This window comes from Hippopotamus amphibius, chromosome 10 (genome assembly GCF_030028045.1).
Source record: "Hippopotamus amphibius kiboko isolate mHipAmp2 chromosome 10, mHipAmp2.hap2, whole genome shotgun sequence".
In the NCBI taxonomy this organism is placed as follows: domain Eukaryota; kingdom Metazoa; phylum Chordata; class Mammalia; order Artiodactyla; family Hippopotamidae; genus Hippopotamus; species Hippopotamus amphibius.
In genome coordinates, this window is record NC_080195.1 from 34,172,486 (window position 1) to 34,197,583 (window position 25,098).

Here is a 25,098-nt window from a genome sequence, read left to right on the forward strand (position 1 = left end):
TCCCCGGGGGCACTACTTACTGCACGGTGCTGGTAATCTCTGATGATAGGTAAGAAAGTAAGGCAATCCCTGTCCTCCAGGGTTTAGAGGACAGACCACGTGGTCAGGTGCACGGGGCGCGAGAAGGCGCTGGGCTAAGGAGGATGGAGGCAGGACTGGCCCAAATGCCCAGGAGCCCAGAGAGGGCACCTCCGTCCACAGAGGGTGAAAGGCGGGGACACTCGATGTGGCAGTGAGGATCAGGTGGGATCTCCACTGGAGTCAGTGGAGGAAGTGGACTCCAGGGAGGGACCAGCGTGCGGACACAGGAGGCCCCAGTGTGTCCATGCTCTTGGTGCCATCGTCTCGCTGGTTGCTGTGGGGGGCACGGGGATGGACAGAGAACTAAACAGGGCCGCTGCCCGTGCACCCCTGCGGCCTGCGTCTGGACCCGTGGCCTCGTGCTCGTGTTGTGCACGTTCTCAAACCCACGACCCCACTGGGGCAGATCACTGTTTTGTGTGGAAATGTGTCCTTGCTTTTGCACAGCCTCTTAGTACGCTGTCCCTGTGCTGCTGGGCAGGGCGCTGGGGCCCAGCGAGCGAGTCCCTCGGCAGGAAGGTCCGGGGCCCAGTTGTCCTGCAGAAGCTGGTGTCCCTCCATCCCATGCAGCCTGTGCCCTCAAGCTGGTGCTGATGAGACTGAGATGGGAGGGGCGTCCCACTCCCAGCCCAGATGCTTCACTGCGTGTTTATCTTGCTGCTCTAGAAAAGAGGGGAGGGAAGTTGTTCTGATTCACTTTCTGGTGTCTCCAGCTCAGCCCTCTTTCTCAGCAGAGATCACGTGTCAGTTATCAGAGGCCCTTCCTGACGGCAGGAGAGAAAGAGGGGGTCCCCCAGGTCCTAGTTAATTATGGGGGTGCTGGGCTGAGTGATCAGGAGGAGGGCCGTACCGATATCCACCTGCAGACAGACGTGTGACCGAGCGCAGTGACCCGGCTGCCACACCGGGAACCTCAGATGGTGACAGTGACCCTGAGCCTGTCCAGTGCCCTGAACCGGCCGGTGGGGCTTGCTGGGCCAGCAGGGACTCTGTCCCCACCCTGCCTCTGTGTGCACCCTGGTCCAGGCCCCTTGTGTCCCCTGCTGGCCAGCGTCGGTCAGGGCAGACAGAAAGCCGGGTTCTGTGGAACGCGAGGTGGAGGCGGAAGGCCGAGACGGCCGGTGCCCGTGGGGCAGCGGGGCCACTGCGTGGACGGCGAGTGGCAGGAGCTGTGTCGCGGGGCTTTCTGCCCGGCCTCTGGACGCTTGGGAGAGGGGGTTAAAGCGCACAGTCAGATTGGGTAGCGTCGAGGGTCTGATGCGGTCTCCTCGTCCGCGTGGGGACGTCGGAGGAAGAGAAAGGAGGCAGGTTGCCGTGTGCATCTGTCCATGTGGAGGGGCCCAGCGTCTGCTGCCCTGAGCTCTCTTTCTCTGCAGACAACACACTGAAGCACAGAGGCTGATGTTTTAAGACTCTAAAAAAATTCTTCTAAAGCAGGGTCATCTCAAGCACCAGGACAGTGAGCCGTCCCAGCCCCCTTTCCCAGGGACTGTGATTGACAGGCAAGCCCTCCCCCCCTCCCCTCCCCCTCCTCCCACCCCCACCCACTGCGGCAGGGCAGAGAAGAGCAGTGCGTTAGCAGAGCTCAGACCAGGGCTGGGGGGGGGTAGGTTGGGGGACAGAACAAAGAAGGCTAAGCTCTGCGTGGGGTACGTGTACTCCCCAAGCCAGCGCTCTCCCCGCATCCGTAGCGCTCTACCATCTCCCTGCCACTCCCTGGGCCCCCAGGCTGCACGTCTCCGATGCCGTTAGTTCAGTTTCTGACGCTGCTTGGTATTCTTATTGAAGTATTCAACATGACTCCACTTTGTGTAAATGTTTCATATTTTACACAGTAAATAGCAAATATGCTATTTGTGTGAATATTTATGTCACCACAAATGGACTGCAAGCTGTTTGGGATGAAAATCCCTCTTGTCTGGTTTCCCGTACTCTTGGTGAAAGTTACTTGCTCTTGTTTGAATGTGAAGCATTTTTCTATTTGCAGTCTCTGATGATAGACCCTGGGAAACCTCTGGGAGGAGGCACCTGAGTCACGAGTCAGATACACCTGAACAAGGATTTGATGCTTGGGCAGGTTGGCCCTCCCTGCCCTGGAAATTAGCTGACAGGTGCTCCTGTGGTCCGGATGGATCCCACAGAGTATGAACTGTGAGGTAATGCAGGAAAGAGACCTGCTACAGCTGTGAGGGAAGGCCGGGCCACAGGGCGGTGGGCAAGTCCTGTGAGGCTCCTTAGATGAACAGGTGAAAATCCAGGCATCTCCCAAGGGTGGAACTTTCCTGAAAACTGAAAAAGCCCGGCGGGGGAAGCTGGGCAGGGGGACAGGGTGGGCTGCAGAAACCTCCAGGGGTTGCAGAGGTGCTGCCAAGGGCCTCACGCCACCTGGACATCCTCTTTGGAGACAGGGAGGCAGTGCTGTCCCTGCCAGGGAAGGCTTTGGGACATAACCTCGAGGTGACTCACCCGAAATAGGACCTGGGGTCCGCCTACCTGGAGAGAAGAGTCGAGATGAGTTCTGAAAAAGGAGAACCCCCCTGAATCTCCCAACAGGAGAATATCAGCACGTAGAGGGCCTGAGCTCTGTACCATGAGGCTTTGCAGGAGGAAACCGAGGCAGAGAAGTGAAGTGCCCGCCCCAGATAACGAGAGGCAGGGCTGGACTGGAGTCACGGTTAGCCACCAGCATCTGTCGCACACCCAGCGGGGCCGGGCGGCTCCAGGCCCCGGACGCAGGCTCCCGGCTCAGACTCCAGCGCTCCGCCAGGCATCGGGCCTCCTGCCTTGATCTGAAAAGCGTGTCTGGCCTGGAACTCAGACAAGATTGGGCCCAGGTTCCCGGGATAAAAAAACCAAGCTCGCACCCAGGTCTGAAAGGAGGTGACAGGTCAAGGAAGGGTAGCAGAACTAGTTCCACTGATTAAACTACCAGATACATTTGAAAAGCTTATGACTCGTCTGTTGCCCTTTCCCCAGGATAGTTACAGACTTTAAGCAGTGGAGATGGGTTTTCATACCTGTTTTGAGGCATTGGGTTAAGAGAGACGTTGCGGGGAATGGGATAGGCTGGGTGTGGGGAGGGCTGCAGGCTGGGGGCAGTGAGGAAGCCATGAGGACAGGGAGGGTGTGTCAGCGGGAGAGGGGCTGGCCAGGTGCCCCAAGAGGAATTGGGAATCCAGTAGGACCCAGAGTGGGCCTCTGGTTCTGTCTGGGAGAAGACAGTCCCTGTGCCACTAGGTACTGAATGAGAGCCTGGAGTTTTTGCTCAAGATGTGCTGCATCTCAGAAGGTTCTGGGAGAGAACAGCCAAGTGAAGAAACACCTGGACTCCATCACCCCAGGCCTGTGCTGGGAACAGACTGGCTGGTGCTCACCTGGTGCTTTGTCCTCTTGGCATCACTTGCGTCACCAGTAACTCTGAGGACGGTTAAGGAAGGTGTCGTCGTTCCTGGTTTGCAGATGAGGAAACTGAGGCTCCAGGAGATTAATGGGTTTGCCTGGGTCACAGCGTGAATCCACAGGAGAGCCAGGCCCCAGACGTCCTCATCTTCCGAATCCAAGTGTCACTTCCTTACTGTGCTCGGCTGCTTTGCCTGCAGGTGGGGGAGGGATCCGGGTGTAAGTACCTCTGGGGATAGACGTACACCTGGACCACCCGGCCGGGCTCTGGAGGGAGTCCTGGCGAGCAGCTGCCCCTCAGGCGGGGCCATCGCAGTGTAGCTTTACTTCCTTGGCCAGTGGTTTCACTGGCTCCACAGGTGCCGGGCTTGTGCCGGGTTCTGTCCCCTGGTCTTCACGGGCCCACGTTCTCTCCCTCACAAGGAACACGCATTAGCCGCGACAGGAGTTTTCACTGTGGGGAAATTGCTAGAGAAACAAGAAATAAATTGGTGCTAAAACTTCCCCAGGTGTTCTTGGCGCCCTTAATCCCAGCGCCCTCAGGTCACAGAAGACAGCTGGTGAGATGTCGTGGGCCTCGGGTGTGTTTTCCAGGGAATTCCGTCGGCAACAAGCGTGGGCGCCTGACTGACTGTGTGTGGTCTCCCCTTTCAGAGCCGCCAACTTCAGGAACTTCACCTTCATCCAGCTGAACGGGGAGTTCTCTCGGGGGAAGGGGCTGGACGTGGGCGCCCGTTCCTGGAGGGGAAGCAACGTGCTGCTGTTCTTCTGCGACGTGGACATCTACTTCACCTCCGAGTTCCTCAACACCTGCAGGCTGAACACGCAGCCAGGTGGGGTGCCCCTCCAGGGCATCCTTCTCTGCACAGCTCGCTCCCACCACCTGCCTGAATCTGCCTTATGGATTCCCTGGTGACAGACAAGGAAGCCGTCGGTTTCTTCCTCCTTTGGTGGCACGCTGTGGGCCTGTCCGCCGCCTTAGCTGTGGACTCTTAGTCCAAGTTCATGTTTACAGCCTCTTCTCCATTCTCCCCTGGGAGGTCGGCTTTAAGGGGCAACCCGGGAGCAATTCTGGGAGGGAGGACGTGGGCCTGGAGAAGCTGCTGAGACCAAAGGGAAGGAGTGTCTGTGGGCAGCTCCCAGGGCAGGGGCGCTCCGAGCACAGAGAACCCACGCTGTGAAAATTGTTCTCGTAGCTTTGATTAGAGGCAAGGCTGGTACTCAGCTGATAACCACTGGAATGGCCATGTCTGCTGTTAAAATACTGAAATTCTTCTGTGTAAATTGGTAAAGAGCTGGTACGCTGGGCTGCCTAAGTCCGTTCCTGGTGCCTGAGGTCACCTTGGCTGACTGCCCCACGAGCCAGCAGTTAAAGGGTTAAGGTCTAGCAGCACATGGGGCACTGGGGCTCTCTTGCACACCCACTCCCGCTGGTTGTGCCCAGTGCCAGAGCCACTGACTGTTGGTACTCAGAACATTACTCCTGTGCCAAGAAGTCGGGAATCCGAGTCTGTCCGTCTGGTCTACCTGCTGCAGTACTTCTGCCATCTGTGTCCGAGTCCAGTGAAGGGAGAAAGGAAAGTGGATACAGATCCCTGGGGTGTTTCTGAGGGTCGAATGTAAATGAACCATAAACCTAATAGCTTTATCTATCACTTTGAGCAAATGTCTGTTTTCTGGTTTGCAGGGAAGAAGGTATTTTATCCAGTCCTTTTCAGTCAGTACAATCCTGGCATAATATACGGCCATCACGACGCGGTCCCTCCCTTAGAACAGCAGCTGGTGAGTGCTCCCGCGGGGCCTTGGTGGGGCTTGCATGTCTTTCATTGCTAGGGGCACCTGACCGTGAGTGGAGGTGAGTGGGAATCTGTGGGTTGCTTCCCAGGGTAATTTGTAAGCTTGGCAGATGTTCTGGCCTCTGCTCCCAGTGCCTTATTGATTAAAAGTGCTTGCAGTATTTAAAAGTGGAAAACAAACACAAACGGCTCCTTACAGAAAGGTAATTTCACACCTTCGTAGTTTTCTTCTGTGGTTTTGGAAACCGGTATCGTTGCATGACGGATGTAGCACATTTCCCCTTTATTATTACAAAATCCTACGAGGTAAGAAAGGTGAGGGAATTCCCTGGTGGTGCAGTGGTTAAGAGTCCACCCGCCAATGCAGGGGACATGGGTTCAAACCCTGGTCCGGGAAGATCCCACGTGCCATGGAGCAACTAAGCCCGTGCGCCACAACTACTGAGCCTGTGCTCTAGAGCTTGTGACCCACAACTGTTGAGCCCATGTGCCACAACTCTTGAAGCCCACGCACCTAGAGCCCGTGCTCTGCAACAAGAGAAGCCACCACAATGAGAAGTCTGCACACCACAACTAAGAGTAGCCCCCGCTCACCGCAACTAGAGAAAGCCTGCACACAGCAACGAAAACCCAAGACAGCCAATAAATTAATTAATTTTTTTTAAAAAGGTGAGATTTAGGTTCCCATTTGACAGGTGGAAAACAGACATCAGGAAGAGGTGGCTGACCCCCGGGCACTCAGTGGGGCAGGGGGAGCAGGAGCCAGATCCCTGTTCTGCGTCACCATTCCCACGTTAGCATCAGAAGTGTCACCAGCAAGGTGGCTTTCACAGGAATATGGGAGGGATTTCTGTGCTAAGATCCTGGCAGCACAGGTGATGAGTAGGGGACCCACACGGCACCTAGGCTCTCTGTAGGCTGAGATGCCTTCACTGGTCCATTCAGCAGAGAAACAGTGCAGACCTAGGAGAATGAGGTGAAGACAGCAGAGGGTCCCTGTGCCACTGGAAGGCGTGCCCCTCCGAGGCAAAATGTCCCACTGTCGTCATCACCGAGCTGGGCTGTGATCTTCTACAGAGAGACCAGCGAGGCTTATCTAAAGCTGTTGCCAGCTCAGGCTGAAACTGAGGGGGTTGGGGGGGGATTGCATTGCCTCCAGCGGCTCTGTCTCCTGTTGAGGCAAAGACCTGTTTCTTTGCCTCTCAGGGTGGAGAAAGGAAGCCGCTGTTTGACCCTGAGGAAGTGATGGGATTGAGTCTCCCATGCTTCCCTGCACTGGGGAAGTAAACTGATTTTCATTGAGAATGTGTTCTATGGAATTCTTTTGGAGGGCTGATTCTGTGTTGAAGCTTCCAGAGGTAGGAAAACCTGTTGTCTCCCACCCCATCGTGGGTCCCCCTCCAGTTAACCTCTGGTAGCTAATGTCGTGATCTTTCCCAGAAAGTTCCAGCTTGGGTTCCCCCAGGCTGGACAGGTTCCTTCCTCACCGTGCCTTAGCATGGTTTCACTTGGGGCCTGAGCCGCGCAGCACAGCGATAACATCGTTCTCTCTTCCCCGGGGAAATTTTAATACCACAGATTCATTGTGTATCTGTCTGTACTGTGTTGTATGCACGTGCTTTAAACATACACACAGTAAGAGCTTTTCACTCCCCAAGAAACGGTTTTTACCTCCTTAGAGCTGATATCGCCCCTGTTGAGACGGAAAAACTGTGTGTTTCCTTTCCATAGAGCTCTAAGCTTCTCATAGGGCTTGAGGGGGAATGGGATGTAGGATTTATTTTCTTTCAACCAATCAGAATAACAGTTCTTTTGATTTTAAATAAAGTACTGCTTTACATTTGACATGGAATAGGGTTCATGTTTCAACTTCAAATCAAGACCTTATTTGCTTTCAAGGAATTCATTTCATTTCACAATTTAAAAGTTTTACCCTTTTATTGCCATCCCTTCAGGGAAGCTGAAGGTCTGGCACCGTCCAGCCGGTTTCTCAGATCCTCAGAATTAGTGGTCAAGTCAGAAATAGAGCTCAGATCGCTGTGTGCACAGCTGTGAGGCCTCTGAGTTATCCTGCAGCCTTCACCGTTCACCTCCAGATACAGCTGAGACCTTCTGTAGAGCACACAGGTCTGATATTTTAGGCGTCAGTATTTATGGCTATTTATCCCAGAAAAACAGCAGTTGTCTCTGAGAAAAAGAAAAGTGTTAATTATATTCTCACCAGATGAGCCGTTTCTGGAGACTTGCTGCCCACAGCGAGCTAGGTGAGGTGTGCGTGGGACAGTCTGGGAGCTGGAGCAGTTTCCTGTGCTTGGCAGGGATACCCAGGTCACTTGCCTCCTAGACCTGCCCAGGGCCCCACAGCCAGCTAGAGCTCAGGCCAGAACCAGGATTCCCTTATCTAGTGTGGTGGAAACAGATTTGCTTAAGATCTAGGTGAAAGCAGAAATGGAAAGGAAATGACCAGAGGAGAACATCAAACTCCAGAAGTTAATACGGTGGAGAGAGAACGTGTGGGTGCAGAGAAGGTAGAAAATAGCAGGTCATGATTGGCAGGGGGTAACTTAGGAAAGACTTCCTGCCAGGGGTTCGTGTCTGTCATATCTTTCATTTGAAAGTTACAGCACATGTCTATTAATAAATTCTTGAGCGCCTTTGTTGGGTTACATCAGTGTCAAGGTGAAGGGAGAGCCCAGATCCAGAATTCAGCTGTAACAGGTGACTGCCGTGTGCAAACAGGAGACGGGCTCTGCCCGCAGCCCTGCAGGTATGACCTTGGTCGTCGGTGTACCACTCACTACTTCTGGCTGCTGCTACTGACATCCGATAACTTTCGCCTGCAGACAAAGGCGAGAAGCCAAATTTATGGGGATTTTTTATGTGTGTTCAGGTTAGTTCTTTCTTTACATTTGAGTACAGACCGTTAATAATCAGTAGTAAGTGAAATCATGGGATGTCATACTAATACTTAATGTGCTGAGTTTTAAACCTGAGGTGAAACTTGCTGATGCTTTAATACAGAAACAGCCTTTGGGGAAAGGAATAACCCAATTTTTTTGTGTGCATATTTTATTTTATTTTATTTTATTTTATTTTATTTTATTTTATTTTATTTTTTCACAGACAAAAGCGTTTATTAGTTATCTCTTTTATACACATTAGTGTATATATGTCAATCTCAGTCTCCCAATTCATCCCACCCCCCGCCCCTTCCCCCCCAGTGTCCATACGTTTGTTCTCTACGTCTGTGTCTTTATTTCTGCCTTGCAGAACAGTTCATCTGTACCATTTTTCTAGATAGGAATAACCCTAATCTATGTAATTGCTAGCTTTGGACAACCCCTTTCCTGGTTCAAGCCTCGTCAGTTCCTACTGAGGCCACTGCAGGAGGCCATCTGGATCCACCACTCCCTTACACTCCAGTCTCTCCTTCACCCTTGGCCAGAGATGCATTTCCAAAACACAGGTTAATTCCATTAAAAAAATCTTTGCAGGCATAAAGCCAGTGGTGTGCTCAGAAGTGTTTAAAGCCCACTCTCCAAAGGCGGAAGGAGCCACTCGGCTCCCAGTGTTGGCTGTCTGTCTTCTGGGCGTCAGTCCTCCCATGGGGCCTGGTTCAGGCTCCCCCGTGACATCTCTGGACAGAGCTAGGAAGAGACATCCTAGCCCAGGCAGTGAGCTGGTCCCGGCCCAGCCATGCCAGCACAGCCCTGAATCCTGACTCCTCTGGGGATGAACTGCCCTCCACAGTCTGACTCTCACACTGATCACAGAGGAGGGGTCTGCAAACCCCAGCACCTGGGTGTGGCACTGGCTGCTCTGCCAGGCGGGCACCCCTACCCGTGTCTCCTGAGCTGCCCTTCCCCGGGGCCATCTGCTCTCCAGCACTGATGCCCGCAGTGCCTGGCTGCTCCCTCTGCCACGCGGGCCTGCCGTCACTGTCTGACGACTGGTACTCGGGCCCTGTCCTCACCTCTCTCTGGTTACACCCTTCTCTCTCCTTTAGTCCAAAGAGAACTTTACCAGTGACCTGGCTTTCAGTTTAAACTTCTAAAAATTGCTGGCTGGGCCTGGACCATCCTTTTAGTCTATTTCTGTTTGTTGGGGAAGCAGACATTCACTGAGAACCAAAGGTCACATTAACAGATGTCTGTGGCCTTTGGGCAGCCGGCATCTGCCCATGTTGTCCCGTGTAGCACTCACTAAGGTGAAGAGGATTGTCACGCTCATGTCACGGGGAGAATGTTGACACTCAGAGGCGTGTGTCACCTGCTCAGATGCCCTTGGCACTGGGTGGCAGGTCAGGATCTCAAGTGATGGGACCAGACCATGGGAGCCGAGTGCGGGGACATGTTCTCAGCCTCTGGGGGGCAGAGGATCTGACGTTGGGTTACAGGCTCCGAGGACAGAGTCCTGGTCCAGCATGATGCCCTTCAGAAGACACTTCATTTTTTAATATAGATCCCGATAAAAGGAGACCCATAGAAAAGTGTGGGTTAGTACAGATCCCAGAGGAGTCCATTCTTAAACCAATTCTTCGAAAGCTGTGGCTTGAGAAACAGCTTATTTCTCTAGAAATGGACACCATCACGGCCACCCTGGTGCTGGCCTGGGCTCGGTCATGACGGGCTGAGTGATCAGGGGCAGGTCATCTGCCTCCCTGTCGAGGCCCCTGCATCCTGTGCGTGTGAGCCCGGAGCCTCAGGGCCTGGACCACAGGGGGAGCACGGGGCGGGGGAAGCCCAGGGTTTGTGCCGCTCCCCGCAGGCCTGCGCATCCCGGAGCGCAGTGAGATCACAGGTCCTCCTCAGAAAGCACTAAGAATCCCGAGATGGCGGCAGCAGAGCCTCACGCCAGGCGTGGGGCCCGTGGGGTTTCTGGCGGCGTGAGGCGGCCAAACACAGCCTCGGCTCCCGGGCGCCTCTGTGGTTTAGAGGAAATACTCTGCCTTCGTGTTTGTTATTTATTTTACTTTCCAGCCCAGATTGCTCCCCGGGCATTTGCCAAGTCCGCAGCGTGGACCCCGACAGGCACAGCTGAACCCGTGGGGCCTCCGGGGGGTGCCTGCCCATATCGGTGGGGAGGGATGCAGATTTGTGCTGTGTGTGTGGGTCCTGATAGGACGTGATCGCTCCCATCACGTGTCTGCCCCCGCGTGTGTGTGCGGTTGTGATGTGGTCATGCCGGCCAGAGCCTGCTGGGATCCGGGTGCAGAGGGTGCTGGGGGAGTCGGTGGGGGGGCTTGCGATGAGGAGAGCACGGGAGCAGAGGGGAGAAGTCCAGGGCGGGGATGGTTCTCTCGCAGTGTCATCTTCCTCTGGCATGTCCTCCTCCTCCGCGGTCGAGCCGCCTGCTTAGAGCCCAGGAAGGGGAACGTGTCTCCGTCTGTGGGTGCAGAGCCCACGGTTCTGGGCGGCCCCTCAGTGGACGCTGAGGCCTTGGCTGGGCCCCTCGCTGCTGAGAACGCCCTCCCCGAGCCGTGTCTGTGTCCACGGCCGGGAGCTCCTCGCCGTTCGCTGGAGGAGGAGGGACGGAGTGCCTGCTGGGCGCCGGACAGTGAACCAGCCGTGACCAGGGCCAAGGCCCGCGCTTACGTTGGCCGTGCTGGCGGGTGAGGTCCGCCGACAGAAACCGCCCATCAGCGGGAGAGTTTCAGAGAGCCCAGATGTTACAGAGAAGATAAGCCAGGTGGCGTGACATGGGCGGGAGCTGACCCTGGCTGGGGGTGAGGAGGACCGCCCGGAGCAGAGCCCAGTGGTGAGCAGGACAGGGCGACCCCCGCCGGGCGGGCTGCAGGGGTCCCGCCGTGGAGACCTGTGAGCCTGGCGCCTTCGAGGGGACACGAGATGGAGGGGCGGGGCAGGCCAGGTGGGGCCTCTGCCGGCCGCAGGTCTCCCAGTGGATTTTATTGGAATCGCCTCGAGGAGGATGCAGTTAAACCACTGAGGATCTGGGAGGGGGTCTGACGCTCGCTCGAGGCCTCGCGGGCTGTTGAGGGCGCCGCTCCCCTGAGCTCCTGGCCCACCTGAGGCGTGCGGGCTCTGCAGATGCGCCTGTCTTGCCCCAACAGTACGTACTGAGGGCACCACTGGGTCCGTGCCCACCAAGGGCTGAATGTTGATGTGCTTTTCAGATACTGGCTTTTCGTGGCCTGCCAGCTTTAAAGTCCACGTTAAGAAGTGTTTGTATACCTATATGTAATGAGGTGGATAGACCTAGAGTCTGCCATACAGAGTGAAGTAAGTCAGAAAGAGAAAGACAAATATTGTATGCTAACTCATATATACGGAATCTAAAAATGGTACTGATGAACTCAGTGACAAGACAAGAACAAGGACACAGATACAGAGAATGGACTGGAGAACTCGAGGTTTGGGGGGCGGGGGGTGAAGGGGAAGCTGAGACGAAGTGAGAGAGTAGCACAGACGTGTATATACTACCAACTGTAAAATAGATAGCCAGTGGGAAGTTGCTGTACAACAAAGGGAGATCAACTCAGTGATGGGTGATGCCTTAGAGGGCCAGGACATGGAGGGTGGGGAGGAGTCACGGGAGGGAGGGGATACGGGAATATGTGTATAAATACAGATGATTGAACTTGGTGTACCCCCCCAAAAATAATAAATAAGTAAAATGAAAAAAAGAAATTAATTTTTTTAAAAAAAGTGAAAAAAAGAAAAAAAGAAGTGTTTGTATAGCTCACTCCCCACTCACACGTCAGTCTGCCTGTGTCGCACTGTCCCCAGGTGAGGCTCGCACCTTGCTGGGCACTGCATCCACTCGGCAGGTCCTGGGTGGTGACCCCTGCAATCCCTCTAGTCTTCTTTCCCAGGTGCTGGCCCGTTGTTTCCCCTGTTTGGAGTTCTCTTTCTGAAATTCCAGGTAGACCGCTGCCAAGTATTTGAAGTTGGAATGCTGCCCTGCTCTTTGACTGCATTTTTACTCAGGCCTTGTCTGTGTCCCAGCCACCAGGAAGGACAGGGAGCCGTGGGCTGTGGCAGAAACCGTGTACCTGCCACAACTGGGGTGGGACAGAAATCATTTTTAAGAAATGACTCAGTGGACATTTTTGCAGACTTTCCTGCCCTGTGAAATCTTTCCAGTCGATACGCATGACATCGTTGCTGGAGAGCTGCCGTACAGCAGGCCTCTGTCCTGCAGTCGGAGGGGAGGAGACGGGCCCCTCCGGCCCATCTCCTCCTTGGTCCTGATTTGTTCCGGCCGTAGTGGAGGCGACACCCATGTGCAGGTCATCGTGGAATAAGGTGGTTTCATAGGTGGCCGAGGACAGGAAATCTTAAGTCCGTCAGCCCTTCTGCAGGCCATCTGTCGAGTGTAGTGTAGCCGTTGGTGCAGGTGGAGTGAGCCCTTGGGAAGGTGGAGGGCAGCGAGGGGGTGAGTATTTGGGTGTCAGGCTGGGAGAGCCCTCAGGGCGATGGCTCAGCCTCCTCTTTTTGTTTTAATTTTATTTATTTATTTATTTACTTATTTATTTATTTTTGGCTGCATTGGGTCTTCATTGCTGCGCACAGGCTTTCTCTAATTGCGGTGAGCGGGGGCTACTCTTTGTGGCGATGCGCGGCTTCTCATTGCAGTGGCTTCTCTTATTGCGGAGCACGGGCTCTAGGCACGCAGGCTTCAGTAGTTGTGGCACAAGGGCTCAGTAGTTGTGGCTCGTGGGCTCTAGAGCTCAGGTTCAGTAGTTGTGGTGCACGGGCTTAGTTGTTCTGCGGCATGTGGGATCTTCTCAGACCAGGGCTCGAACCCGTGTCCTCTGCATGGGCAGGCGGATTCTTAACCACTGCGCCAGCAGGGAAGTCCCTCAACCTCCTCTTTAAAGGAACAGAAACAGGGGGACTGAGGGGCCAGCCTGAGGCAGACACGCTGGCCGGTGGTGTCCCCAGGATGGGTCATGCTGTCTCTGGTTAGCGGGGAACCGGGCTGGGCACGGGGGCCCTGCTGCGCGGCCTCCTCTCCTCCCAGCACCTACGTGAGCAACCAGAACGAATCTGGACAGATAACCATTAGGGTCTCACACCCACTCCCAGGATTACTGCAGCCAAAAATATACAAACAACAAACATTTGTAACATCTTGTTGCTCCAGCAGACATGTTGGAAATGTACTTTGAAAGTGAGATGCAGGGCAGGGCTGGGCCTGGCTGTTCACAGCCCGTCTCTGCCCAGAGGCCCCGCACAGCCATGGGGAGCAGCGGCCTTAAAATAGGCCAGGGATGAATGGACAGAGCGTGTCCTCAGGACTCGGCCTCTCAGTGCCCTTGTCCAGGGCCAGCAGTGCAGCCTCGGGTTTTCTTTCCAGTCCCTGAGGGAGTCCTGTTCGCGCCCCGGGCCAGGGCGCCTGAATTCCAGTCATTCTGCCTCCTTCTCGCAGCTTCTCGAGCCCTTCACTGGCCATCCACCCGCCTGTGGGGGCCCGGGCCTCCTTCTCGCCCACGCGGGTGTTGGGCCAGATGCATAGGTGGCTTTTCCATGGCGCTGCCCCACATTGGGCCCCCCCACGCTGGTCTCTGAGTGTGTGTGCGTGCGCTCGTGTGTGTGTGTGTGTGTGTGTGTGTGTGTGTGTGTGTGTGTGTGTTTCAAGCCTACACCCTGAAAACATTCTGGCCAGAGATGCCAAAAATCACAGGGCCTCTTGGGGACGGGTGGGTTTGCTGTGTCCTAGCCGTCATCTGCCGCCCCCCCAGGGGGAGTGGCTGTGTGTCAGTGAGGCCCCCTCACCCCTCATGCGTGACACCCCCATCTGCGTCCACGCCATCCTCCTCCCTCAAGTGACGGTGCTCTCCCTGCAGGTCATTAAGAAGGAAACTGGATTCTGGAGAGACTTCGGGTTCGGGATGACGTGCCAGTACCGATCCGACTTCATCAACATAGGTGAGCCCGGGGCCGGTTCCCCGACGGAGACGGCGCTGGTCCGTAAGGAGGCCGCTGTCCTGCCGCAGACATAGGTTCTGGGCCTCAGGGCAGTGGGGACCTGTCGCCTCCGCCAGCACCTCTTGTGTCCCCCCGGGGGAGGACAGACAGAGGGCAGAGGCAGGTTGCTGCCTGAAGGTGGCTTCGAAGCAAGTCGTCCAGGGCCTCCCTCCAGCCGGGCTGCTGTGCCCTCCGTGAGGAACGTTCTCCACGGGGAGGGGACCCACCGGAAAGAAGGGCAGCCTGGAGGCCTGGGGAAAATCACACTCCAGGAGGATCCCAGTCTCTCTGCTGAACCTGTGAAAATTCCAGCTGTCACCTCAGGTCCAGAGTGCACGCTGTCACCAGGCACACAGGCACGCATACGTGTACACAGATGCATGGACACGCACGCACACGTACACAAACGCGTGCACACAGGTGTACATGCATGCGCGCACACACACACACACACACACACACGCGCGCGCGCGTGGCCCCCAGAACACAGAGAGGAAAGGCATCTTGGCTGCAGATGAAGGACCGAGTCTCCCACAGGCAGAGGATGCTCACAGCCTGAGGGGGGGCGTAGTCAGGACCACACTGAGGGAGCTCCTGTTCCCTGGGAAATACCACGCCCCTCCCCATGGCAGCACCTACAGACGTGCCTCTGGAGGCAGTAGGTCTAGGGCTTGTATGTGACCAGGGGATGCGTGAACAGGCCCAAGCCTTGACCTTGGGCCCAGGGGCTTGGGTGGACCCTGAGTGGGGTGGAGCAGAGGCCCCCCTCGGGTGGAGATTCCCAGCCCTGCATCCTCCTGGGACCCCCCAGCCCCCGACTTGCTCTCTCCTGGCCCCTCCCCCTCCTGCCCAAGGCCTAGGGCGTGTCCTCGGAAGGTCAGCAGGTCAGTCTGAGGAGTCCCCGTTTCTTTCATTTGAAAGTGCGGTGGACAAGAGGACCCTCAAATCAGCAAGTTAGAAAGATTTTAAAAAACCCAAACGTCTTGAAGTCACGTCCTGTAAGAAGCAGCAGAACACGCGGGGCGTAGGTCTCTGAGTGGTGGATGTGCTCAGAGTCCCAGCAGCTAACCACAGGTGCTCCTTGATTTCTTTAAGAAGTAGTCCTAAATGGTTACGGGCAAATCTCATTTCCAAAAGTGACATATTTTTAAAGTTTTCTGAAGGAAATTTCCTTTTTGAGAAGCTCTTGTTTCCTTGCTCCGTGTATAGGCACGGGTGATTCTGAGATGATGTGCGTTTACCGGTTTTGTGTGTATGACACACTAGGTTTTCCTAACGGTGGAGCACTGTGTCACTGACAGCCAGAGGGGTGGAGGCAGGAAGGGGGCGCCTGCTCAGAGCCCCTGGGCCACGTCTGCACGCCCGTCGTTCTTGGCCATCCTGTGCGTGTTTGCAGGTGCCTCACTTGTGCGCCTTCTGTGTCATAAGCCGGAAGGATACCAGTGATGGTAAGTCCATCACAGCAAACCAAGCGCTGCCCTTTACCTACCACCTCGTCTGGTTACGGCACCTGCTCCGTTTCAGGGGAAAGAACCCAAACTTCAGAAAGTGGCCACTGGTATGAAAACCAGGACTCAGATGCAGGCTGTGACTCAGGCTCCCTCCTGCCCAGCGTCCAGGGGCCCCACAGCCCCCACGTTCACAGCTGGGGGCGCGGGGTGGGTTCCCCACTTCCGCCTCCAGCGACCACCTCTGTCGGAGCAGCGCAGCCTGGGGGCTGCAGGGACTCAAGGGCTACGTGACAAGGAGGTTGAGCCGCTTCACTGCTTCCCGACAGGGTCCAGGAGACCTCCTCAGTGAGAAAGGAACAGACAGCAAAGAAGCCAGTGCTTCTTGGCGCTGTGTGGGATGCGGTGGCTTTAAGCGAAGGGGCATCTCAGTTTACAAAGGTGACCCTTCCTCGCTGTGTGAAGGAGTCCCTATAACGTGAAACAACATCTTCTGAGTAAAACTTCAGAACCGCGAGGCCAGTCCCTTTAAAATGACTCCTTTCATCAGCTTGTGGGGGGCACACTGCTTCAGGGACCCCTTTAGTCGACAGGAGGAGGAGTGCCTTTGTGGGACGTGAACTTGGCACACTGCAGGGCCCTGGTCTGTTCTCTGCAGCGGCAGGAGGAGGCCGCGTTCACACAGAATCCCACGAACTTTCGTTCAGAGGTTTCCGCTGGGATGCTGGGGCGCTGCAGCAGCCCTGGATCTGACCCCAGCGTTGTTACGGTGGGAGCCGGGCTGCACTGCTGAGGGCTCCGGGGAGCAGGCAAGGCTGGGGAGCTGTGTGCCGTCACCCTGGCTCCAGGAGCTGGTGCTGCGTCTGGGGCTTCCGAGTCCTCTGACCCCGACGGACTCACATCACCTGGAGGGGCGGAGAGACCTCTCCCTTAGGTGCTTCTGCTCTCCCGTGGGGCCCTCTGCAGACCCGGGGGCCCCCGCAGTGCGTTCAGCAGTGTGTTCTCTCCCGCAGGTGGCTTTGACCTGGACATCAAAGGCTGGGGCGGTGAGGACGTGCACCTCTACCGCAAGTACCTGCACAGCAACCTCATCGTGGTGCGGACGCCCGTGCGGGGCCTCTTCCACCTCTGGCACGAGAAGCGCTGCGTGGACGAGCTGACACCCGAGCAGTACAGGATGTGCATGCAGTCCAAGGCCATGAATGAGGCGTCCCACGGGCAGCTGGGGATGCTCGTCTTCAGGCACGAGATAGAGGCCCACCTCCGCAAACAGAAACAGAGGGCAAGCAGCAAAAAGACCTGAATGCCCAGGGGCCCACGGAGGGGAGACGGCTTATTTTTGTCCTTTTGCAGTTACCGAGTGACCTTCCTTGTGGCTGCTGCAAGGAAAAGATTTCCCTGAAGGGCAAGAAAAGAATTTTGACTGATGGGTAAAACAGATGAGGGGAGAGAGCCTCCTGTGTCTCTCTGCCTGTTTCGCTTACGCAACAGGAATCAAAAACACCCCACTTAGCCTGCAGAAGCAGCCCAAACGCAGCACGCGTGCGGTGTCTTGCAGAGGCGGCCCGATTGTGAGATGGTGAGCCTTGTGGCATGTTTACAGCAAAGCGAAGCGACACCGTGTTGTTTTCTCGGCTTATTGAAATATTCATGAAGGAAGACCGGTTTTGTAAAAAGTTCATTAGAATGGAAGGCCAGCACAGCCCTCCCCATCTGAGCGGTTATCAGTGGGGCTCTCATGTCTGGGATGCTGAAGTATCAGGGGGCTGGCAGGGAGCCCGTGTGAAATTCAGAGATGCACTCATTGTGATCTTTGTGGGTGTATTAAGCAAAACCAAATGGACTAAAAATGAAAAAAGCCGATAGCTATTGTATCATCTCCCTGCAAGATTAACCAGAAATAACCTGCTCATCTTTTTGGTTGTAGTTTTAACCATCTCTTAATTTCATTTAAAATGCACTTGTTTGGCTTATGCGTTATAATCTGCTTATTTAATTACCCGTTTGCAAGCCTTACTAAGAGAGCACAAGTTAGCTGCATTTTTATATTTTTTGAGAAGATACTTTGCGCTGCATCATGAGAGCTTTCAGTTCAGAGCATCAGATTGTCATCCACCTCCAAGGATGTGGCAGACGCTGACCCCGCAGGCGCTGGGCGGCACTGGACAGCAGACGGTCATCGTGGGGAAGGCGTGGCCTGGGGCTGCTGGCCGAACGAGACACACGGATACTTTATCTGAAGAGTATTTCTGAAGAGGAGCAACTTGAACGCTGGAGGGAAAGGAAAATGTACTTTGTACCTTGGCAGAAAAGGAAACTCGTTCAGACGGGTGATAGAAGTCAGAAACACATTTTCTCCTCAGGGGAACTGGGGACCACTTTCTTACCTGTTTAAATAAACCAAAGCAGACTGTGTGAACTACACGTTCTCTTTTCCAAGCAGGGTGCTCTTCCTGGCTTCCGGCCTCCACGAGAAGACACGCAGGAAAATGTCTTCTGTGAAATGTGCCTCCACCTGCCAGCATCCAGCAGGGTGGAGGATTTTGCTGTGCGTTCGTTCATCCACCCCGGCCGAGGGGCAGTAACTTCATTATTTTTTAAATGAAGCTGTTCTACTCGGTCACCAAGATGCTTCTGAAAGTCGCATTTTATTACAGTTTCCCGCTATTTAAAAAAAATAAACGCAGTTAACATTGAGTGGTTTCTACATTCATGTGAAAATTATTTATTTTTCAGCCAGCACCAGACTCATGAGCTAATTATCGCTCCGGTTCCTCGCCTCCTGTTTGCCCACAGTCGACTCGTTGTTTAAAAGCTTCAACAACGTTCAAGCTGTTGGTGTGTTTAAAAAAAAAATGCATTGTATTGATTTGTACTGGTAGTTCATAAAATTTAATTAAAAGCCAGGACATGAATGGAAGGTGGCATTGGATAGCTCATAAAATGTGATTTGTGGGTATGCTTTCTTGTTGGAGTAAGAACACCATGTCTTTAGTTTTGGGAGCACGGTTTTCTATGTGTAGACCAGGGTTCCCCAGCTGTGGCCCCATGGCCTTTTGGGCAGATCATTTCTTCTGGGGGCTGTCCTGTGCCCCCCCCCCCGCATCCCTGGCCTCTGCCCCCTCAATACCAGGAGCATCTGTCACCCAGGGGACACCTAAACTGTCTCCTGTCACCTCCAGGTGTCTCCTAGGGGGCACTGGTCTAGAGGGAGGAGAGAACCTTAGTAAAAAACCTGGCAGTTAATACAATCCACTCATCCTTTTTGATTAGGAGTTGCTGAGGAATGGTTTCCACGAGCTCTTTTGGCACTAAAGTGTTTCTTATTTGCACACACGGTCCTGGTGGAGGAGCCTCAGGGCACCAGTCTGTCTCTCCAGTGGGTCTCAGGCTTTGTGGGGCCGACCCTGTCCACTCCTGCCCGTCTTCCTCAGGTCAGGAGGTTACTGTTCCAGCAAGGCTGGGAGCGGGAGCCAGTGTTTGACCACAGAATGAGGTCTAAGTGTCCTGCAGGTGAGGCCTCCGGGCTGCACTGTGTGGGTGACCAGCCACCTGCGCGGGTCTAAATTGCATATCATGGGTGCCTGGGGCAGTGGTTAACGACTGGATTTTAAAAAATGCTGAGGGTAGCTGAAGAGAAGAGACCACAGTGTCATATCAAACTATATATCCCTCTTTTTAAAGCTTAGTTAGGCAAACGATTTTATCTAGAGGCAGGAACCCTTGTAGAGCACATGCAGGAGGGGTCTGTCTTAGCTTGGGCTGTAACAGATACCACAGACAGTGTGGCTTCATCAACCGACGTTGATTTTCCAAGGTTCTGGAGGCTGAGAAGTCCAAGGTCAAAGCACCAGCAGATCAGTTGTCTGGTGAGGACCCCTTCTTGCTGTGTCCTCACATGGCTGAGAGCAAGATGGAAGGCTAGCTTTCCTTCCCGTGTTTAAAAGGGCACTAATTCTGTCATCAGGGCCCCACCCTCATGACCTAGTACCTCTCAAAGGCCCCACCTCCAAATAGCATCTCATTAGGGCTTCAGCCTAAGAATCACGTGGGGCACAAACACTCGCTCCCTGGCAGGACCTGCCCCATTCCCTGCCTGAGACACTTGCTTATAAAAGACAGGCTGGCAGTGCCCCATGGGAGCATTTAGTCAGAGACTTGGCATTTAACCTCAGGCAGCAAATGGTGGCAGTAATGAACGACATTGTCTAACAGAGGGAGGATGTGGCCAGGGAAGCACTGAGGCTTGAGCTTGTCTGAGGTCCCTTCCAGCACTGCATCCTTCCCTGTTCTGACTGTATGTAAATTGCCCAGGAACTGGCCGCAGTCACCCCACTGGAGCAGGGTCCCTGGTAGAACCTGGGGTCCCATCCAGCAGCCAGGCGCAGACCAGCCTCATGAGAGCCAATTGCCAGCACCCCACCCCCACCCCCGCTCCTCACTTGTAACCTAAAGACGCTTGGCAGCTTGAAGTCAGACATGGTGGGGAGACAGTCCTCTGCTGGCATCTGCGGGGCTGCTTTTGTACAAGTCCCTTATGTAGAATGTGTGATATTCACAGTTTCAGTTCAGCGTGGAAATTAGTATCAGGGATTCCCCAGCCATGCACCTAGGTTTAAATTCAGTTCTTTCACTTCCAGTCCAAATGATCTTAAACCTGACACTCAAGTCTCCACCCCAGTGTCCCCATTCAGGGTCGTGAATGCAATCACATTTATATCAAACACTGACCATGGAATTCGGACACATCATGCACATAGCAGGTATTCACGTCCATTTGTTGTTACTTGATACCGATTCCGCATTCACAGCTGTGTCTGCTGTGCTTCCCAGGGGGCCCCGCACCTCTTGGGTATAACCAGACAATGGGTCACACAGTAGAGACCATGACCCCATCACACGTGCACCGTTGTCCTTTATTTCTGTCACTCTGAAAACAGTTTCAGTCTGTCTGAAGAAGTGTTACTAGGAGTGTAGACTAGAATGAATAGTTTCTCTTAAATTCCGTGCTCAGTGATTTGGAGTTGGTGACTAGGCAGTTGAGAGGCATTAGAGGTTTTTGAAGTAAAACGCATAGCCAGGCACTTTACGAACAGATCACCAACCTTCTAAGGTAGCTAATGTCATTACTTCCATTTTCCGGGTGCAGAAAACTGAGGCTCAGGAATGGTTAAGGACTCACCCCAAGGCCTGGCCAAAAAGTGGCATCATTTTCCCTCCCAGGACCAGCTCCAGAGGGCTTGGCAGTCTCGGGGCGGGGGCAGCTTTGGTCTGGGTGGAGTCCAGCGCCTGTCCTCTTGTACCTCAGGTTCCCACTGACCCCTCCAGCTCTGAGTCATCACCAGTGGGTTGGAGACCTCGGAGCCGGCTCTCCAAGCAGGATCCCAAGGTGTTGGACGTAAAGTCTGCCTTGGGTTGGAGGGGAGGCCAGTTGGGAATTCTTGCTTTTTGGAAAAGATTTGACATTGTTTCTGAGGATTGCTGATCAGAGAGAATGCCCTTGGGCAGCCCCTTGGAAGGGTGGGTGTGTTTTACTCTCAACACCCATCAAATAGCTGGCAGCTTTGTGTGGTCCATATTCTGAATAGCTCTATGTATCAACTCAAAGCTGTTTCTCCTGGCAGGACTCAGTGCATTGCTGTTGCTGCCAAAAACTATTGGGCCTGTGCCAGTTGGGTGGGGGGTTTGGGTGGTGCTTTTTTCAACACACAGAGAAAATATTCTCTCAGTCAGCAGAGGTGCCCTTCAAACATCTCTGCATCACCGATCCTCTGACACCTCCTGTGGAGTAGCCAGCCCAGTGCCCCTCAGCTATGTCTGCCTTGTCTGCTCTTCCAAGGGGCAGGGGTGGGGGGACGAAGTGACGCTGTGCTGTCTTGGCCTCCGTCCTCATGCAGAGCTTCAGAGAGGGGAGGCCACCTTCTCGGCCTCTGCCAAAGGCTCACCCAATGCCCTTTTAGCCCAGTGGCTGGCTGTGCAGATGGCCTGTCTTCCATACACAGGCAGTACCAGGGTGGGGGTGGGGCTGCTGGGTGAACTGAACTTATTCTTCATCTACTTGAGGGTCAGACATGTTGGCTTGAAACAAGATGAGTGCAGCACCTCCAGCAACTCCCTACCTAAGTTATCAATCCTCCAGCTTCTAATCCTACCACTGACCAACCACCAGAACCACCTCCAACATCCAGTGTTTACAGATCTACAACAATTAACATTACCTCTCTGGCTGGGATGTCAAACCTCCTTTGAAATGGGTAAGAAAAATAAGTGAAAATTAAAGACAAACCCCACAAAGCATCTTGATAAATTTAAGAGGATTTAAATCATATCAAGGATCTTTTCTGGCCACAGAAGTATGAAACTAGAAATTAACTACATAAAGAAAACTGGAAAATCACAAATATGTGGAGATTAAGCAACAAACTACTGAATAACCAATGGGTCAAAGAAGAAATCAAAAGAGAAATTTAAAAAATACCTTGAGACAAACAAAAAAGGAGATGTAATATGCTAAAATTTATGGGATGCAGCAAAGGCAGTTCAAAGAAGGAAGTTCATAGCGATAAATGCCCACCTCAAGAAACAAGAAAAGAGGCTTCTCTGGTGGCACAGTGGTTAAGAATCTGCCTGCCAATGCAGGGGACACGGGTTCAATCCCTGGGCCGGGAAGATCCCACATGCTGCGGAGCAACTAAGCCTGTGTGCCACAACAACTGAGCCCATGTGCCACAACTACTGAAGCCCACTAGCCTAGAGCCTGTGCTCCACAACAAAAGAGAAGCCACTGCCATGAGAAGCCCATGCACCACAACAAAGAGTAGCCCCTGCTTGCCACAACAAAAGCCCGCATGCAGCAACAAAGACCCAACACAGACAAAAATAAATAAATGTATATAAAAAAAAAAAGAAACAAGAAAAGCCTCAAATAACCTAATTTTATACCTCAGGGAACTAGCAAAAGAATGAAGTTTAAGGTTAGCAGAAGGAAGGAAATAACAAAGATAAGAATGGAAACAAATGAAATAGACAAAAAAGACGAAAGATCAATCACATTAAGAGCTGGTTTATGGAAAAGATAAGTAAAGTAGACAAACCAGTAGCTAGCCTCACCAGGAAAAAGAGAGGACACAGATAAAATCAGAAATGAAAGAGGGGAGACCGGAGAAAGATGACGGAGGAGTAGGACGTGGCCATCACCCTCCTCCACACAAATACTTGAAAAACACAACCACTTGCAGAGTGGCTCCTGGAGAACACCTCCCAAATGCCGGCAGGAGACCTCAGAGCACCAAAAAGGCAAGAGAAATTCCATGTAATCGGGTAGGGCAAAGGAAAGAAGGGGGAGAAAAAAAGAGACAAAGAATTCTGAGGAGACCAGCCCATCTGGGAGGGAGCTGTGAGGGGGTAAGGCTCCCACACACGGGGGAGCCCCCTTGTTGGTGGGGAAGGACAGGGGGAGCCGTGGAGCACCCAGAAGAGAGAGCAACTGGCAGGTTTGCCATGGGCAGAGCGGAGAGATCCCTGTGCGGGGGAGTCAGGCAGCACTCCCCAGCCAGAGAAGCCAAGCTGCTCACCTGCAGAGGAGGTGGGGGCTGGGCGCCAAGGCCTGGGCTTTGGAGAACAGTCCCCAGGGAGAGAGCACAGGCTGGGTGCATGAGAAAAGCCTGGCGGGCTGGTGCGCCAGCAAGTTAAGGAGTTTGAGGGAAAATCTGGGACAGACGGAGAGTCAGGGGACTTTTGTCTCAGAGTGCTTGGGAGGAAAATTGCTCTCTGCGAACCCACAGGCAGCAGCGAAGTGGTGTGACTCATGGCTGCTGGCTCCAAAAGTCCGCAGCTCCGAGCCAGTGCTGTGCACCACTGGGTCCCACTGAACGCCCACCCACCTGCCCGCCGGCCCCATTCCCCCACCCCTGCCACCATGCCACCGGCCGGGGGACTGCTGGATCGAAAAACTAGCCCACCCCGTGCCCCGCCTGCTTCACGCGCAGCTGGGTCCTGCAGAATGCCCGCTCACCTGCCTTCCACCCCTCTCCCCCACTCCCCTGCCCCCGCCACCATGCCACCAGCCTGTGGCCCATACACCCACAGACACCAAGGGTCCTGTGTGTAAGGCAAGTGATTGACCACACACTCCCAGCAGCAGGGGAAGCCCACAAACATCTCAGGCTCACACTGGACTCTGATGCTGCAAGCAGTCCCAGAGATTTTGCCCACAATAGGCTTGAAAGAACCTGCACCTGTGGATCACCTGATTAGATGAGTGTTTCTACAACAGAGACTTCAGACATAGGGGACAGCTGGGGACTGTGGGGACAAATACACACAAGACTAATACCAGATCACAGTCTGAGCTCCCCACATCCTCTCCACAGCAGGGGCAGAGCCATACCTAGAAATATTAGAGGACTTTTTGGTATACTTATTTTATTTCTGGTTTTAGATATTAGTTAAATATTTACTGTACATATGTGTATGCGGATTTGCTTGTAATTGGTATGAGTACTCTCTCCTTTCTTTGTTCTCCCATTTTCTCTTCTCATTGCTTTCTTTTCCTCATCTGTTTCTGCTAGTGCAAGTGTGCACATCTCCTTGTCTGATTTTGACTGATTAGAGTTGCTTTCACTACCAGTCTTGGGGATCTGTCTGCCCTTTCCTTTTCTTCCCTTTTTTCTTCCTTTTTTTCTTTGCTTTCCTTCTGCCTCCTTTTTCTCCATGCTGTGCAGCTTCCAGGGTCTTGGTGCCCAGGCCAGGGCCAAACCTGGACCTCTGAGACAGCAGAGCAGAGTCTAGGACATTGGACCACCAGAGACCTCCTGACTCCATGGAATATTAATCAGCAAGTGCTCCCCCAGAGTTCTTGTTCTCAAAAAGTTCCAAACCCAATCAAAGGCCAACAAGCTCCAGTGCTTGACACCTCAAGCCAAACAGAACAGAGATAAGAGGAATTCCTACTAAGCAGAATAGGGAAAGGAGACAGCAAACATGATAAATTAGACAAAATGAGAAAACAAAGAAACACCATGCAGGCAAAGGAGCAAGATAAAAATCCACAAGACCAAATAAATGAAGAAGAAATTGGAAAATTGCCTGAAAAAGAATTCAGAGTAATGATAGTAAAGATGATCCAAAATCTCAATAACAAAAGAGAGAAAATACAAGAAACAGTTAAGGACCTGGAAGAACTAAAAAGCAAACAAACAGTAATGTACAACAAAATAACTGCAATTAAAAATACTCAATGGTATAAACAGCAGATTAACTGAGGCAGAAGAACGAATAAGTGAGTTGAAAGATAAAAAGGGAGAAATAACTGCCACAGAGCAGGAAAAAGAAAAAAGAATAAAAAGAATGGAAGACAGTCTCAAAGACCTCGGGAATAACATTAAGCATACCAACATTTGAATCATAGGCGTCCCAGAAGAAGAAGAAAAAGTGAAAGGGTCT

The 25,098-nt window shown here is 53.4% G+C and overlaps 1 protein-coding gene across 8 annotated transcripts in view; it reads left to right on the top strand.

Moving 5' to 3' along the window:
* CSGALNACT1 (chondroitin sulfate N-acetylgalactosaminyltransferase 1) overlaps positions 1-18,570 on the top strand; it is a 321,341-nt gene extending 302,771 nt beyond the window's left edge. For all 8 annotated transcript variants that reach the window (XM_057697970.1, XM_057697976.1, XM_057697975.1 and 5 more), the window contains 4 exons: positions 4,135-4,313; positions 5,168-5,262; positions 14,086-14,167; positions 16,668-18,570. In XM_057697970.1, coding sequence (XP_057553953.1) covers positions 4,135-4,313; positions 5,168-5,262; positions 14,086-14,167; positions 16,668-16,957 — 646 coding nt within the window. In that variant the 3' untranslated portion in view covers positions 16,958-18,570. The remainder of the gene's footprint in view (positions 1-4,134; positions 4,314-5,167; positions 5,263-14,085; positions 14,168-16,667) is intronic.
* The last annotated feature ends 6,528 nt before the right edge of the window (positions 18,571-25,098 follow it).